At 41.1% G+C, this 18,834-nt stretch overlaps 1 protein-coding gene across 1 annotated transcript; it reads left to right on the top strand.

The window, feature by feature from the left end:
• Positions 1–1,042: 1,042 nt before the first annotated feature.
• Positions 1,043–12,597, top strand: LOC308410095 (protein NLRC3-like; the record flags this gene model as incomplete). Its single annotated transcript, XM_080903173.1, has 8 exons — positions 1,043–1,170; positions 2,206–2,336; positions 4,063–5,935; positions 8,663–8,824; positions 8,932–9,105; positions 11,196–11,372; positions 11,603–11,723; positions 12,526–12,597. 8 exons carry the CDS (start codon positions 1,043–1,045, stop codon positions 12,595–12,597), a joined length of 2,838 nt encoding a protein of 945 aa, XP_080759299.1.
• Between the last annotated feature and the right edge of the window lie 6,237 nt (positions 12,598–18,834).

Consider the following 18,834-nt stretch of genomic DNA (forward strand, 5'->3'; position numbering starts at 1 on the left):
TAAATATTTATTGCACTTATTAACTGCACATCAACGTTGTAACAGTTGAGACTGAACATAAAAACAATAAATAAACATAAAAACAACAAAATGTTGTCCTGCTTGAAATTCCGTCTCCACCGTTGCTCGACACTGCGTGTATAGAGCAGGTAGTGCAACAATAGAAAAATAGTTGGGGGACGGCACTGTGTAGCGTTTGTCTAGGGTGTTGATCATTTTCCTAAATCCCTCGTTTTGCACAGTGTTGATGGAGCCATATCTTTGGTCAGGTGATAAGTGACAGCCTCCGTAATTTCTTTGTGCCTGCGGGAGTTCGACGGGTATAGGGAAGCGCTGTATAAGGTTCCCGTTATTGATGTTTGGGTGGTTGACCGGGACGGATTTTCTCCTGTCACTTTCTCGTCATCCCTGACGTGCTCTCCGTGGTTTTTTCCCTGCTAGTTTTAGCATCACACGGCACAGCTTCTGTATCACGTGGTATAAGACTCCGCCCTTGTCATTTGTTGAGCAGGAAGAGTGAGCGCTTGTTTTCATGCAGATTACGTCCCGGATCAAAATGCGGTACAATCGTCTTTTTTATTTATTTTTTTAAATCGTTGTCATTTGGAAATGAGATCGCACATAAGTATGAATCGAGATCGCGATTTTCTAACGATTAATCGTGCAGCCCTAGTATAAGGAATAAGAGCCTTCTTGCAAGGTTAGAGCAGTAGGCCTGTGTTTGATGGACAAAGATTTGTACACAGACTGGGACTAGGCCTCGTCATTGACTCAGCTCTGGTGGGGATGTGCTCTTGTTTTCAAAGGTTAATCGGATGTTTCAGCTGTTTCTTTCACACCACAGTCACCCTTAAATGTCTGTATTTCATCCATAAATGTTCTTAAACAGGAAGTGTCTGCATTCTGCTCTCAGAGGTGATTGTAAGATAATGTCCAGGTTTTTTCCAGACCACAGTGTTCAACACTTCTTAAATGTCCCTGCAGGTTCCAGCAGGTTCACTTGAGCTCTGCAAGCTACTGTGTTGAGGATAACTGAGTGAAGATGAGTAAACTGGAGAAAAATGAGGAGCGATCAGCCATTCCACCATCCAGCTGTGCGTCTCTGCAGAGTGACTGGTCCAGAGACTCCCCTCCTTACTTCAGAGATGAGCCTGGACCCTCAGACACAAAGTAAGAGGCTGTCTGACTCCTCAGACATGTAACATGTACACAAGTGCTCTCAGCTCCATCACAGTGTCCTGTAACACTGTAATATTGCAAGGACAAGGACAAGGACAAGCACAGAGATGAGTCCACTGTCAGAGGCCATAAGAAGATCATTTGTAACCTTCACTAAAGCTGTTTCTGTGCTGTGCTGAGCTCTGAAACCTGACTGAAACTCTTCAAATAAGCCTCTGCAGATGATCTGTTAGCTGTTTGACAACTACTCTTTCAAGGATGTTTGATATGAAAGGAAGGTTGGAGATTGGCCTATAATTAGCTAAGACTGCTGGGTCTAGAGATGCTTTTTGAGTAAAGGTCTAACTACAGCCAGCTTGAAGGCCTGTGGTACATAGCCGATCATTAGAGATAGGTTGATCATATTTAAGATCGAAGAATTAATTAATGGCAGGACTTCTTTGAGCAGTTTTGTAGGAATGTGGTCTAAAAGACACGTTGATGGTTTGGAGGAAGTAATTATTTCAGTGCTATGGGAGGGGCGAAAACCAGACTGGAACTGTTCATACAGATTATGTATGAAGATTATGCAATTAAATGCCATATTGATGCTGTCATTTTTAACATCTACATGGATGTTAAAATCACCCACAATAACTATTTTATCTGAGCTGAGCAGATAAAAACAAATTCAGAGAAATCAGACAGAAACTCTGGGTAAGGCCCAGGTGGATGATAGATGAAAACAAATAAGACTGGTTTTTGAGTTTTACAGCTGGGGTGGAAAAGGCTAAGCATCAGACTTTCAAATGAAACAAAAGTCTGTCTTGGTCTTAAGGTTGTGTTTTAAGGTGTTCCTTTTATTAAACTGTCATTTATGAGATGCTTTTCAAAACAGTAAAGTATTAACTTATCCTCTTTAGGAACTTATACAAAAGTGATTTAATCTTTATTATTACTACATAATCATCTGGGGGAAAACTGGATTTTATAATGATTACTGCTTAAACAGTGATGAAGTAATGATTTTTTTCCCAACACACTCAGGAGCTGTAACCAGTGCATCATGTTATACTCGAACCAGTCTGGTTCATTAGCAGACTCATGTCCCCAGTGTGGAGAAAAGCTGAGAACAAAACCTGGACTTCAGACCGACAGTCAGATCATCTTCATGCAAAGTAAGAGTGTAATATGTCTGTCAGCTGGTGGACCCATTTCTGAAAATGGACATATTACAGTGCTGTGAAAAAGTATTTACCCCCTTTCTGATTTCTTTTTTTCACATATTTGTCATACTTGCATGTTTAAGATCATTTAACACATTTATTGAGACTAAGATAAGTAATCTGAATAAATACAAAATGCACTTTGTAAATAATGATTTTATTTAAAATTGTGTGTGTGTGTGTGTGTGTGTGTGTGTGTGTGTGTACACACACACACACACACACACACACACACACACACACACACACACACACACACACACACACACACGTGTGTGTATATATATATATATATATATATGTATATATATGTATGTATGTATATATGTGTATGTATGTATATATGAATGAAAAATTATTTAAAAGGGGAAAAAGGATATCCAGTAGTAACCCTTTACTGGCTGAGTACTATGGCCTCAGATTTGGAGGTGCTGATTCTCATTCCCACCCTTTCACACTCAGCATTGAACCATGAGGCCATCACCAGATGAAGCCAGCAGGGCCACATCATCTGCAACAAGTAGAGACCAGATTCTGAGACCACCCAAGTGTACGCCTTCTCCCACTTGGACAAACCTAGACATTTTGTCCATATAAATTATGAGTCCAACACCCACTGCAAATGAATCCAACTTATTGCCAGCTATTCCGACCAAGCTCTTGCAATGGTTGTATAAGGATCAAGCTTGTAGCAATGGGCCAGACACCCGACTTCCCACAGGACACTCAGAGACATGGTCTAATGCCTTCCCCAAGTCTAAAAACATATATAGACTGGTTAAGGCAAACTCCTATGCACCCTCAAGTATCGTTGAGATGGTTAAGAGTGTGTCCAGTGTTCCACGACAGGACGGAAACTGCATTGTGCCTCCTGTCTCTGAGGTTCGACTAGCAAAGAACTCTACTTTCCAGAATTCCGGCATAGGCTTTCCCATGGAGGGTTAGGAGTGTGGTTCCCCTATAGTTGGAACACACCCTCCGGCCCTCTTGTTAAATATGGGAACCAAAGATTGATTAATTTTTGTAACTGTGTCATCAGATTTGCGGCAATATGTTCTGGACACTCGGGTGAAAGAGGGGCTTTGCTGTCAACTGATCACCACCTTGTGGTGTGTTGGATCAGGTAGTGGGGAAGGATGCTGGATAGATCTGGTGCCACTAAATGTATAGGAAAGGTGTGCTGAGAATGCCTGGTCCGGTTAACGAGATCTTCAACTCCCACCTCCAGCAGCTTGAACAGCATTCCCAGGAGATGGTTAGTGGATCCCTTCAAATGGTGTCTACCAAATGGTGTTGGAAGAGTTCGGAGAGGCCATGGAAAAAGACTTGTGGACTGCCTGGAAGAGATTCTGGCAAACTGTCAGGCAACTCAGGAGGGGCAAGCAGTGCTTTACCTGCACTGTGTATAGTCCGGGTGGAGCGCTGCTGAATTCGACTGAGAACATTGTTGGGTGATGGAAAAAATACTTTGAGGACCACCTTAATCCCTCTGTCATCAAAGCTCAATTTTATTTGTATTCATTTTATCATTGTCTAATACTAAATTTTGTAGAAATTTATAGAAAATAAAAATTAAAAAAAAATCAGGAATAGGGCAAATACTTGAGCACTGTGGTGGTGCTTTTCAGATGTTAAACATGTCTCTTTTGGCTTTTTTTTTTTGTTTTTACTCTTTCAGATGCTGCTCTGCATGAGATTTTAACTGAACATAAGATCAGTCTGAGGAGGGGATGTGAACGTGTAACTGAAGGAACTGATGAAACAGGAAGTAGAACCCTCCTCAACACAATCTACACTGAGCTCTACATCACAGAGGGACAGAGTGAAGAGGTACATATACAACATGAGGTGAGGCAGCTGGAGACAGCTTCCAAGATGGATGCCCTCCATGACGCTCCAATCAGGTGCCAGGACATCTTTAAAGCCTTACCTGACCAACAGAGACCCGTCAGAGTGGTTCTGACCAACGGCGTGGCTGGTGTTGGAAAAACCTTCTCAGTGCAGAAGTTCACTCTGGACTGGGCAGAGGGCTTGGAGAACCAACATGTCAGTGTGGTGATTCTGCTTTCATTCAGGGAGCTGAACCTGATCAGAGAGGAGCAGTACAGTCTTCTGGAGCTGCTCCATGTTTTCCATCCAACATTAGAGAAGGTCACAGCAGAGAAGCTGGCTGTCTCTCAGCTTTTGTTCATCTTTGACGGCCTGGATGAAAGCAGACTTTCATTGGATTTCACCAACAGGAAGCTGGTGTCTGATGTCACACAGAAGTCATCAGTCAGCCAGCTGCTGACAAACCTCATCCAGGGGAATCTGCTTCCCTCAGCTCTCGTCTGGATAACTTCCCGACCTGCAGCAGCGAATCAGATCCCTCCTACATGTGTTGACAGGGCAACAGAAGTACGAGGTTTCACTGACGCCCAGAAGGAGGAGTACTTCAGGAAGAGATTCAGTGATGAAGAGCTGTCCAGCAGAATCTTCTCCCACATGAAGACATCCAGGAGCCTCCACATCATGTGTAGAATCCCAGTCTTCTGCTGGATCACTGCTACAGTTCTGGAGCACATGTTGACTACAGAGCAGAGAGGAGAGCTGCCCAAGACCCTGACTGACATGTACTTACACTTCCTGCTGGTTCAGACAAAGAGGAAGAAGAACAAGTACCATGAGGGACATGAGACGAGTCGACAAGAGCTGACAGAAGATGACAGGGAAGTTCTTCTAAAGCTGGGGAGGCTGGCATTTGAACATCTGGAAATAGGAAACATCATGTTTTACCAAGAAGACCTGGAGCAATGTGGTCTGGATGCCACATATATTTCAGTATATTCAGGAATTTGCACAGAGATCTTCAAAAAAGACTGTTTAATCCTTCAGAAACCAGTCTACTGCTTTATTCATTTGAGCATCCAGGAGTTTATGGCTTCAGTCTACATGTTCCACTGTTACACCAACAAAAATACAGAGGTGTTGAAAGTATTCTTGGAGCAAAACTGCGAGGTTCAAAACAGTCATTCTGATGATGAAGATTTTGATGATGAAGACTCTGATGGTAATACTGAAGTCTTTTCCAACTCTGGTTATGTTATCCCCTCCTTAGCTGACTTTCTTACGCTGGTGATGGAGAAATCCCTTGAAAGTAAAAATGGACACCTGGACCTGTTTGTTCGATTCCTTTATGGTTTGTCTCTGGAATCCAATCAGAGACTTTTAGGCCACCTGCTTGTCCGGGCAGAGGTCTGGCCAGAAATGATCCAGGCAGCCATAAACAACTTGAAGGAAATGAACACCCACAAAATCTCTCCTGACAGAAGCATCAACATCTTCCACTGTCTGATGGAGATGAACGACCTCTCAATACATCAGGAGCTTGAAGAGTTCCTGAAGTCAGAGAACAGATCAGAGAAACTTACGGCAATTCACTGCTCAGCTCTGGCCTACATGCTGCAGATGTCAGAGGAGGTTCTGGATGAGTTGGATCTGACAAAATATAACACCACAGTGGAGGGACGGCAGCGGCTAATCCCAGCTGTGAGGAACTGTAAGAAGGCTCGGTAAGTCCAGATTGTAGCACAAACATCAACATTGTAGAGTTGTTGTTACTATGTGACAGCCAGTGTTAATTTAACAGCAATTTATGATTCAATTTTATTAAACTCTGTTGACTAAAACATCATTTAGTTTTAGTCATTTGTATAGCTTTACACTACATTCAGTCATTCACACATGCATTCACACACTGGTGATGGCAGCTACATTGTAGCCACAGCTGTCCTGGGGTACACTGATAGAGGCGAGGCTGCCGGACACTGGCGCCACCGGGCCCTCTGACCACCACCAGTAGGCAACGGGTGAAGTGTCTTGCTCAAGGACACAACGACCGAGACTGTCCGAGCCAGGGCTCGAACCGACAACCTTCCGATTACAAGACGAACTGCCAACTCTTGAGCCATGATCGCCTCTTGTATAAATAAATAAATATAAGATTATAGCAGACTACCCTAAAATGGATTCAGTGACTAAAAAATGTTTGTCGTGTTTTTACTGATGAGAATTGCTCTACACGGTTTACAAAGAGTCTTATTCTCCTTAACGTATGTCTTAATGATGGCAGATGGCCATCCCTCACTGAGGCTGGTTCTGCTTCCTGTTAAAATTGAGTTTTTCTTTCCCACTGTTTCCCACATAAAATGGCATAGCAACAAAAAACCTGACTTTTATAGAGATTATAAAGTATACTCTATGACAGGGGTGGGCAATTCCAGGCCCCGAGGGCTGGTGTCCCTGCAGGTTTTAGATGTGTCCTTGAACCAACACAACTGATTTAAATGGCTAAATTAGCTCCTCAACATGTCCCGAAGTTCTTCAGAGGCCTGGTAATGAACTAATCATGTGATTAAGGTGTGTTGACCCAAGGTGAGATCTAAAACCTGCAGGACACCGGCCCTCGGGGCCTGGAATTGCCCACCCCTGCTCTATGATCATCGTGTTGTGAGGAAATAAAGAACATTGTCATCCATCCATCTATTCATCCATTTTTCATATTCTTGAGCAATACGTTTCAGGGCCTTCTGAAATTCTGTCAACATGTTTTTGTGAACATTGGCTGCTTGTTATTTTCAGGCCAGACATTTTAACTGACTGTTTTCAGAGGAATGCTTTTTTTAAGCCACTTAACACTGACCTGTGATCATTTGAGTGACTTTCTGCTAAACAAGAGTAACTTTGCATGTTTGATTTGGCAGAGTGTTATCAATAGGAAGGAAAAATTCCTTTTTTACAGGATGAAACCTCCAGCAGAGGTAGGTTCATACCACAGTCCAGAATCCATCTACTGTTCAATGAATCCTCATCAGAAATTGTCTGGGTGGAAGAGTGACTATCAAGAAGCTATTAAGTCAGAAAACTTGGAAAAAAAGGCTATAGTATGTTGAATTACACAAGAACTTCACTGAAAATCAATGGAAACATGTCTGAGTGATGGATCTAAATGTGATATTTTGGGGCTAAACCATCGTCAGGATGTACAGAAACCAGGACAGAGGTCCAACAATGCAAATATACAGCCATCTGAAAAACACAGTGGAGGTTCTTTCATGGTTTGGGCTGCATTTCAGATGGGTTGTTTTATTTGGCAAAGTAATTTATTGAGTTTTCTCTAATCTGCATTTTCTTTGTTCATTTGCTGCTCTCCGTGTTACTAACTACATTTAATATAAACTTCTTACTGCAGACTTTCTGGCTGTGGACTCTCATGGATTCACTATGAATTGTTGGCCTCAGCTTTGAAGTCAAACCCCTCCCACCTAAGAGAACTGGACTTAAGTGAGAATTATTTGCAAGATTTCGGCTTGAAGCTGCTAGCTGCTGGACTAAAGAGTCCACATTGTAGACTGGAGAGTCTGAAGTTAGTATAGCAGTTCTTTCATGGTGAATGCCGTATATGTTTTTGTATTTTAATGTCATGGCTTCAAATGTGCAATAATGTCTTGTTCCTGCACATCTTTTCATTTTATATTTGTCCTTTATCTACAGACTTCAGAAATGCAAACTGTCAGAGAGTTCCTGTGTGATTCTGGCATTGGCTCTAAAATCCAACTCATCCTATTTGAAGGAGCTGGATTTGAGTTTTAACTCTCTGCAAGATGCTGGAATGAAACGACTGTTAGCTGAACTGGAGATCTCAGAATGCCATCTTGAAATTTTGAGGTTAGGCAGCATTGTTCAGTTGTAATAGGTCATTAGCAATATTGCTTTGGTGACGAATACATATATTTGACAAAAATACTTATATATCTACTAATATTTTTTTCAAAATTCTATTTGTGCAATTGTTAATTTGGACAGTTTTAGTTGTAATCTTTTCACAAAAACATCACTTAGCTTTAGTCATAAAAGGCATAAACCTTTAGGCATCAGTTATTTTAGTTTTAGTCTAGTGTTGACTAATGTAAAGGTCTCCCATAATTTTACTTTTAAAAGTTGCTCCACAGGCTTAAAGGGTCTGATTCTTTTTGACATGAAGTTGTGATTAAATCTTGTCTCTCCAGAACATTTTTATCATGTTTTTATTTGTTGATTTTACTTACATTATTCTTATTCACTTGTATTTTAGTTTTCATGAGTGCAAAAAAATAAAAAAATATAAAATGAACACTGGTTTTATGATAGGATTTTGTGTACCACATAAAATGGTTAAAATTTAGATTCTAAATGTTGTGATGGACAAATATAACCACTACCTACTGAAGGATTTTTAATAACTTCATTTTTAATTGCAGGCTGAAAGGCTGTATGTTGATTGAGACCAGCCGCCATCTAATCTCATTTCTAATGTCTCGTCTGAGAGAGCTGGACCTGAGTGACAACAACCTGCAGGATTCTGGTGTGGAGCATCTGTCTCATGGACTGGAGAATCCAAAGTGTAAACTAGTGACTCTCAGGTTAAACAGAACTTTATTTAAGATTTTATTGCTACAGACTGATATTGGACAAAATCCCAATGTGTCATTGTATATATTGTAATCAATGAAGGATGTGTTGTTTTCAGACTGAGCTTATGCAAGTTGTCAGCGATGAGCTGTGATTTTCTGGCCTTGGCTCTGACGTCTAACCCCTCCCATCTGAGAGAGCTGGACCTGAGTAAAAACAAGATACAGGATTCAGGAGTGAAGCGGCTTTCCACTGCCCTAGAATCATTGTGTTGTAAACTGGATACTCTAAGGTACTGAAGTCATACTTACTGCACCTTTTATTCTTGCTAAAATCCACTGTATGGCTTTCAGGTCTGTTTCATAACCATCAACATGTGCTGAATGGCAATTAATAATAGCACTAAAAGTGCTATTATTCTTTCAATCAAATAATGTCTGTCACTTACAGAAGAGTGTCCTGAAGACCTTGCCTAAGAGGTGTTGCGGTCAAATGCGTGAACAACCTCAGCTGGCTCCTTTTGATTTGAAGGAGTACAGTGGCCTTACTGAGTTCCTTTCTGAAAAGTCCTCAGTAGGCCAACCAGTGGAGAAAATTCATTTCACCTCTTGTATCCATAATCTCATTATAGTCACCCTAATAACGTATTTAACTACCTCAGTGAACTTCTCCCTATTGATGGGCGAGTCCTGCTCATTCCCAGACTCTGCATCTTCTTTACAAGGTGTGTCGGCGGGATTTATTCCAGCACATGACTATATTCTCAGTTAAAGTCAGCTGCTTTCCCATCCCAACTCAGTTTGTTAGAATTGCTTTGAGGCTGACTCAAAGCCTTGTCACATGGCCTCAACAAACTGGCCTCACCAAACTCCACCCACAGACTACTTTTGCTTTGGCTACTGCCAGAGCTCCACTGTGCTTTGCCTGTTGATATCTCTCAGCTGCCTCCAGAGAGTGTCTGCTGGGAGGCTCCCAGCACCCCATCGCTATATTCTGGGGAACTGTGTTCTGATGTAAATGATGTAAATGACATTCCGGTATTAGACTCTTTAGAGAAGCTAAATATGATTTTTGTTTGTTCTTGATAATATTTCTGAAAATTTCTGGAAAATCTTTAAAATTTGAGAAGTAACTCTCTTTCATTTGTAACTTTTAAAAATTTTCTTTTAAGTCAAGAGATGAATCATTAAGTCAAACATCTGAAAGGCTTTAATCATTTTATTTTAGCACTTGTTTTTATAACAAAGCTGATATATCTACATTTGTGTTCTCAACAAATTATTTCAAACCCCAATAACAAATTTTATTTTACATTAATAAGCGAGATAATAAGAGAGATTTAGACTGATTTAAATATTAAGAAAATCTAATGGTCAGAACGGGCAGCATCCCACCATCCTCTGCCTCAGCACTGACCCCTCTTCTCCAACTTTGAGTTTTATTTTTAATGTATTACTTGCTGAAGGAAAAATTCCTAAATGATGGAAAACATGTAAAAATTCTCCCAGTCCACAGAAGTAGAGGAGTAAACAGTGACTTTAATTACTAGCAATCCTCAAATCCTCAAAAAAGTAAAACTACACTCCCAGTAAAAGGATTATTATTTAATGGTATTTCTTCACTTTATATACTATTTACATTGAGGATTTTCACTGAAGGCATCAAAATATGAATGAACACATATGTGATTATGTAGTAAACAAAAAAAGTGTGAAAAATTTCAAAACATATTTTATATTTTAGATTCTTAAAAATACAATCCAACAGTACAAAATTCATTGTACTGTTAGAAAATCAATGATGGCATGTCATTGCAGTATGCTGTGGTAGCCATGCTGGTTCAGTGTGCCTTCAGTTTTGAATAAATCCCAATCAGTAACTCCTTCAAAGCACCCCCACAACATCACAACTCCTCCTCCATGCTTCACAGTGGGAACCATGTAGAGACCATCTATTTACATTTTCTGTCAAAGACAAAAGGTGGTACCAAAGATCTAACACTTGGACTCATCAGTCCAAAGCACAGATTTCCACTGGTCTAATGTCTGTTTCTTGTGTTTCTTGGCACAAACATATCTCTTTTGCTTGTAGTGTAATTTTCAATCACAGGACATTTTAACATTAGCTTGACCTCTTCTATAAAGATTCATTGTAGAATTTTAAAAGTTTACATGTTTTACTTTCATGCATTTGTTTGACTTTTTGTTTGTATTTCTGTGTTGTTAGATGAAGAATTGAATTAGTTTTAAGCCTACATTTGAGAATCCACAGGTCAGATTGTTTGCTACATACTTGGGTTGAGATGCTTCTTTAGAGCTAGATAAAGAAATCTGTCTTTTGCTCAAACATCAGAGATCCGTGAATTCTTTTCTATTCTTTCAGACTGTCTTTCTGTCAGATTACTCCCAAAGGCTGTGATTATCTGGCCTCAGCTCTCAAGTCCAACCCTTACCACCTGAGGTACCTGGACCTGAGTTACAACAATCTCCTACGGGATTCAGGAGTGAAGCAGCTGTGTGATTTCCTGGAGAGTCCAAACTGTAGACTGGAAATTCTCAGGTTAGATCGCACATTCATAAATTATTAAACCATGTATAGAGATTAAGGGTAGTTCTGACAGTTTGCATTATACTGAGTTATTTCCAAAGCCTGTTATATATTCATGTCAAGCCCATTAATTACTTGTAGTTGTATTGCACTAACCTTAAATCACAAGTAATCGATAATTAGCGTGTTACACTAGTTACTTTTTTTTTTTTAAGCCTGACTGTTTATAATTCTTTTTCCAGGCTCAGTTTCTGCGGTTTGTCAAACCTCAGCTGTTCTTTCTTGGCTTCAGCTCTGAAATCCAACCCCTCCCATCTAAGAGAGTTGGACTTGACTCTAAACAATCATCTGGGAGACACTGGAGTAAACCAATTGTCCAGTCTGATGGAGAGTCCAGAATATAGACTGGAGACTCTAAGGTGAATGAGTCAGTCTGACGTGATTAAAATATACTGTACTATAAATTGCTTCCCAGTTTCAAATTATTAACTTTGTGAAAAAAAAAATGTCCTTGAAACTTTATGAGTGACAGAGACAACAACAAGAATACATAGTTTCCTTAGGAATTATTAAAGTATTCTGATTCTGAAGGGCAAGTAAAAGTGAGGCAAAGGAGAGGCAGGTGAGGCTCTATTGACAAAATCACCTAGACAACACATTTGGAAATATCTCTTTACTCTTCAGAGTCTATATTAGATAGGTAAATGGTAACTGGACTGTTTCTACTCTACTCAAACATTTGGAGCACTCAGAGTTAGATTTATTAATTGCTTCATATAAATCCTGCACCTCCCTAGCCTAGTGGTTTTTCTACAGTATGTCAAAATAGTGACTATTTTACTGGATTTTCAATCTGCGCAAGTGAAAACAGGAAAAAAAGAGAACCGGGAAGCTAGTGTACAGTCACTGTGGCTAAAATGCTTAAAGTACTCAGAGTAAATCTAAATGTAATGTTATCCTTGAGAATTCTCAGGATATCAAAGCAGAACTCTGCAATAGCAGATGGATCCTGATGAGTTATGGCCACAAAACAAATAACTCTTGTCTGGACCTGATGTGCTGCTTCAGGCTTGGAAATGATGGGTTCTCGCCGTAAAAGCATGATGATTTTCTCTGGGTTGTAGTCAGTGACCAGACATTTCTAATTCTCTCTTGTCCTGTTCAGGGTGAAGTAAGACTCTTGAACGATGGAGAGGAAGACAAAGACAAAGTGACCGAACGGAAGAAAGCAGTGTGATTCTACAAAGGCCTTTTTGACAAACCCAACCAATGTGTCTTTGGCTATTCAATTGTTTTATTTATTCAGTTTTATTTACAGAGCGCCAAGTCACAGCAACCCTAGCTTCAAGGTACTTTACATTGTAAGGTAGACCCTACAAGAGGTGTTCATGAGGTTTTAGATATTACCTTGGGTCAACACACCTTAATCAAATGATTAGTTCATTGCCTCTTATCCTTATTTTTTCTTTTTCCTTTGACCCTCTAATAGGCTGGAAGATGTATTTTACTTCATTGTTTGCATTTTTGTATGTGGCTGTTTAAATTAAATTGAATAAATGAGGTTATTATTGCAGTAGGCAAAAGTTTTAATATCGAACTAGTGACATTTTTTTCCATTTAATTTCTACTTTTATAATCTTATCCTACTAAGGTTCTCTCACTCCAGTACTCAGTATGTTAGTTCTATAACCATGTAGACTTTTCTGCTGCATTAGGTGATGGGCTTGTTCACGCTGCCATTGTTTCTTTAAACATACACTTTTCATACACTATCTTAATAGTGTATGAAAAGAATAAATTTTTATATACATTCACCAGCCAACTCTGCCAAAACTCAGCTGTTGTATTCCTGCTTTCATTAAATTAATCATCAGTAATCTTTGTCCTAAGGACAGTTACAGAGTTAAAATACTTACTGCTAAGTAGGGCTGCACAATTTTGCATAAAATGAGAATCACGATTTTTTGGCTTAGAATTGAGATCATGATTCTCTCATGATTTTCTTTTCCAGTATAAATATTTATTGCACTTATTAACTGCACATCAACGTTGTAACAGTTGAGACTGAACATAAAAACAATAAATGAACATAAAAACAACAAATGTCTCACGTTGTGTTGTTGCAGCAAAATGTTGTCCTGCTTGAAATTCCGTCTCCACCTTTGCTCGACGCTGCGTGTATAGAGCAGGTAGTGCAACAATAGAAAAATAGTTGCGGGACGGCACTGTGTAGCGTTTGTCTGGGGTGTTGATCGTTTTCCTAAATCCCTCGTTTTGCACAGTGTTGATGGAGCCATATCTTTGGTCAGGTGATAAGTGATAGCCTCCGTAATTTCTTTGTGCCTGCGGGAGTTCGACGGGTATGGGGAAGCGCTGTATAAGGTTCCCGTTATTGATGTTTGGGTTGTTGACCGGGACGGATTTTCTCCTGTCACTTTCTCCTCATCCCTGACGTGCTCTCCGTTGTTGTTTCCCTGCTAATTTTAGCATCACACGGCACAGCTTCTGTATCACGTGGTATAAGGCTCCGCCCTTGTCATTTGTTGAGCAGGAAGAGTGAGCGCTTGTTTTCATGCAGAGTACGTCCCGGATCAAAATGCGGTACAATCGTTGTCTTTTTTTCTTTTTTTTAAAATCGTTGTCATTTGGAAATGAGATCGCACATAAGTATGAATTCAGATTGCGATTTTCTAACGATTAATCGTGCAGCCCTACTGCTAAGTTAATATAATTTCATTGTCGCATTGTAAAGAGAAAACGCTGTTTCCCCACACCGCTCTCGATGCCATAACACTTATAACCACAGCACGTGTCGAAACCACAAGTATCCCTCCATAGCCGGTTTTCATCCTTGTCGCAATATAGAAGGAGCAAATCAGGAGAGGGATCTCACATCAGCTGATGTCGGTCATGTGACAGTGTGTAGTTGACGAGGGTTACAAATGTTCATTTTCTCAGCAGGTAGATGATAGGGTCATTCCAGCTTTCTCCCCGGCAAAAGTAGCCCTTTAGTTGTCAGTAGTGATGGCCAAATGAAACTTTCTGAAGCACTGAAGCTTGTGTGGAAAAAGGGTTCATTACTCAAAGCTTTTCAACACGTTCCTCTCTGGTGACATCTGGTGGCCAAAGAAATGAAGAGCAGCTTGAATCTACAAAATAAAACTAACTGCTTCATTATGACTGCCCACTCAACAGAGTGGAGTTCTGTTTGATTTTGTGCCACCGTTGTGTTGCTTTGAGCATGTATCTTTTCAGGGATAAAAAAAATTGTTTGTTTGGTTAATAAATAATTTTGATCAATAAACTGTCCTTATCTAAACATGTGCCATGGTGTGGTCTTTCGTTGGTTGAAACTTCTTGATAAATACAATAGATGAAAAATATAATTAATATCCATATAATAATGTAAAAAACCTCATGGAGTATGCTGTTGCCTCCATGTACTTTTGCAATTAATCACAGGACAGCTGAACAGGTACGTTTATAAATAATATTCTGTTAGGCCCATGTAGACCGTGAAGGTTGGGTACTCCGAAGTGTGCGGCCCCTGAATTGAGACACAGCTTGTGTGCTTTTTTTCTGACACACGCAATGTGTATACTCTGGTATACTCTGACTAAAAGACAAAGTGAGTTCATATATGTCAAAGGGGAAGTCCAGCTCCCTGAGGCTCTACTAGCAGGGGAAAGATGGAGGGCGAGGGTCAGTGATGCAGGATGAAACATTGAGCATCAATGAATCCATCAGGAAGATCTCCCCCCAACATGATCGACTCCAAGAATGTTCCAGACAGCTGAGAACAGAAGGTGATAAGGAACAGGAGGAGGAGCCGTCACAGGTGACCAAGCCCTACATGGGATAAACTGGGACATTTACAGCTCCCTGGCAGTATGGAATGTTAATAATCCCATTTGTCATTGTCCGCAAGAGTGGTTGTGTGTTTCTCTGGTCTCTGCCTTTGGGTGGAGCCTTATCAGCTTGCTCATTTCCCACACCTGCTACTAATTTCCATGGTTGTAGATAAGACCAGCACTGAGTCTTCGCCAGATCCAATGCTAACCTTTATTAGTCGCTAAGTAATGTGCAATGAAGTCTTGTATTCTTGTTGTGCTGACTGTGTCATCTCCTGTGTTGTAGTAACCCATGAATCATCAGCTCAGCCTTGCAGTTTTCACACTTTCCTGGACTCTGGTCACTCAACCTGACTCCATTACCGTTACTAAGAAGAAAATGCTAACAGGCACAGTCCAAACCCAGGCTAGCATGAGCTCAGTGAAGAGATAAGGCGACGCAATTCAAGTGGTCTAAGCTTGATTTCTCCTCTCCACAAATATCTGTGACACAAACTGAGTTAAACAGACTTATAGCAGGTATGTCGTTAAGAACATGCTGCCTTTATCAGCAGTCGAGTCTGATTCCTTCAAGTCTCTTATTGACAAGATAATGGCAAGAGGAGGGGTCGGCCTGCCATGCAGAAAGACTTTGCCTCAGCTCTTACTGGGACAGTGGCGCGGCTGCCCCTCTGTGGGTCTTCCATGGTCTCTTGTGTTCTGGGGGCCTCTGGATGTCTGGAGTTTTGATCTCCTCCATACCTGCTTCATGCCCTGGAGGACGGGGCTGTGGCTCCCCACACTCCCTAGCAGATCATTACATGGAGAAACCTTTGGAATACAAGCACGCTGATCCACACAGGTATGCACACAGGTGTTCACTGCTCGTAGACTTAAATTACACCTCTCTTGGCTACTACTTCGAAGCACATCTGTCCTGCGTGCTGCACAACAACATTGAATATTTAGTATTTACTGCTGTTTACACTTAGCTAGATTAATGCGATGGTGTTGTGTTTAGTATGTTGCTTTGTTTTTTTTGGTTTTTTTGCTTGTTTTCTATTCTTCTCTCAACAGGTGATCCAGGAGATTTTTATTTTTTTTCTCCCCCCCTTTCTCACTGTCCCTCTCCCCTTCTGTTTTTCCTTTCCTTCCTCTTTCTTTCTCCCTTTCCTATCATTCACTCATGTCTGTCCCGTCTGTAACATCTGAAAATAAAATATAATAAATTAAAAAAAAAAAAAGAAAGACTTTGCCAAATACAGATGCAGAGAAACCTAAAATGAATGTCAAACTCAAAAATATGTTTGAGGAGTTACAATACGTCTCTACTACAGCAGATATCTGGACTGCACATAATTACAGGGAGTGCAGAATTATTAGGCAAATGAGTATTTTGTCCACATCATCCTCTTCATGCATGTTGTCTTACTCCAAGCTGTATAGGCGCCAAAGCCTACTACCAATTAAGCATATTAGGTGATGTGCATCTCTGTAATGAGAAGGGGTGTGGTCTAATGACATCAACACCCTATATCAGGTGTGCATAATTATTAGGCAACGTCCTTTCCTTTGGCAAAATGGGTCAAAAGAAGGACTTGACAGGCTCAGAAAAGTCAAAAATAGTGAGATATCTTGCAGAGGGATGCAGCAGTCTCAAAATTGCAAAGCTTCTGAAGCGTGATCATCGAACAATCAAGCGTTTCATTCAAAATAGTCAACAGGGTCGCAAGAAGCGTGTGGAAAAACCAAGGCGCAAAATAACTGCCCATGAACTGAGAAAAGTCAAGCGTGCAGCTGCCAAGATGCCACTTGCCACCAGTTTGGCCATATTTCAGAGCTGCAACATCACTGGAGTGCCCAAAAGCACAAGGTGTGCAATACTCAGAGACATGGCCAAGGTAAGAAAGGCTGAAAGACCACCACCACTGAACAAGACACACAAGCTGAAACGTCAAGACTGGGCCAAGAAATATCTCAAGACTGGTTTTTCTAAGGTTTTATGGACTGATGAAATGAGAGTGAGTCTTGATGGGCCAGATGGATGGGCCCGTGGCTGGATTGGTAAAGGGCAGAGAGCTCCAGTCCCACTCAGACGCCAGCAAGGTGGTAAACAGGTAGAGCTAATCTAAGGGTATTATTGCACAACCAATAACCGTTAGGGATTGCTCTAGTTAGGCGCGTGACCATGTGTGATTTAACTAACTCCCCCCAGTCAGTGTCATTTAATACACCCTCTGGGGGAACAATGATCGATTCTCCGCTCGAACTTGAACTGTGTGTGTGTTCCTCCAGATATGATACAACTTCAGCCACAGAGACAGCTAGCCATGTCTCATTACAGCGTGCACCTGGGGAGTCAGAGAAAAATGTATAGTTATCCTTTGTATAATCTATGTGGGTGTCTGGGCCAGTTAACTTTAGTCTGCGCAGACATATCATACTAGTATTAAAATGGAAAGGGATCTGTCCTAAGGGCAGTGAGGGTTTTAACCTATTCTTGGGGCGTTTCATTGGGGCGCAGGTCCCTGCGGTGTCATTAGATAACTTCAATAATTCGCCTAATGGAGTCTCAGGGTTAGTTGGTGTGTGTGTGTGTGTGTGTGTGTGTGTGTGTGTGTGTCTAAGTAAGCAGTCGAGAGGGCTCAGAGTCAACTGTAAAGTGTCTTTAAGGAGAGCATTATCTCCGCCGATTTTCTCTAGTCCCTCAGTGAGGGGGAAACCAGATAAGGGGTATCCTACTATAACCTGTTCTGGGTTACCTTTTGAACAGACATAACAGTTACTGTTTCCTAAGTCACGAGCGGCTATTCTGGCATTTTCATACCAGGAGTTGACTCCTGCTCTAGAGGGCGCATAAAATGGTTTGTTAGTGGCGTCTATGTTGTCATTTACTGATTTTAGGGAACGTAAGGAGCATACTAGGTTGGTGTCTTGCAAAATGGAGCATGAGGTATTGTCAGCAAAATATGACCTGCAGAAATGTGAACATGGTTGCAGTTTACAATACAAAATAGCAAAGAAAAATCCTAAGGTTAATGCGATAGATATGATAAATAACCTAAATATATAAGAAAAACAGTTCTTCAGTTGTCTCCTGGCCTGGTCCCAGGTTCGAGAGACATAGAATAAGCGTCGTATGATGACAATGGGCATTTCATTTTCTCCATTATCAGGATGGAATGAGTCTAGCTTTATCAGATTAGACATCATGTGGTACTCTCGGCTTTCTGTTCCTGCTGAATGTTGAGTACCTTGTTCTTGTTCACGTGAAGGATCAAAGAGCTCTGAGCCTTGGCTCTTTCAGGTGTTGTGTGTTAATCAGTAATTGCGTGTGTGTATGTACATTGGATCCTGGCGCTGGCTCGCCTGAGATGTCGTCTGCTTGATCCGACGCCTGAGATGGTCTGGTTGGGCTGGTCTTAACCCTGCTGGCGTATATCCACTGAGGTTGTCCGTCTGTGAGGATGCTGGTTCTTCGTCACTGCCAGTACTGTCTTGGGGCTGGAACACGCGCGGCCTCCCCGAGTGTCCTTGGTTTTAGCGGCTTCACCAACACCGCATCTCCTGGTCTCCACTGGTGGAACTGTGGAGGGGAGAGGCTGAGAGAGACAAACTTTCTGATAGTTATTATTCAGTGTTTC

The sequence above is a fragment of the Rhamphochromis sp. 'chilingali' genome (genome assembly GCF_963969265.1).
Source record: "Rhamphochromis sp. 'chilingali' genome assembly, chromosome: 1".
Lineage (NCBI taxonomy): Eukaryota > Metazoa > Chordata > Actinopteri > Cichliformes > Cichlidae > Rhamphochromis > Rhamphochromis sp. 'chilingali'.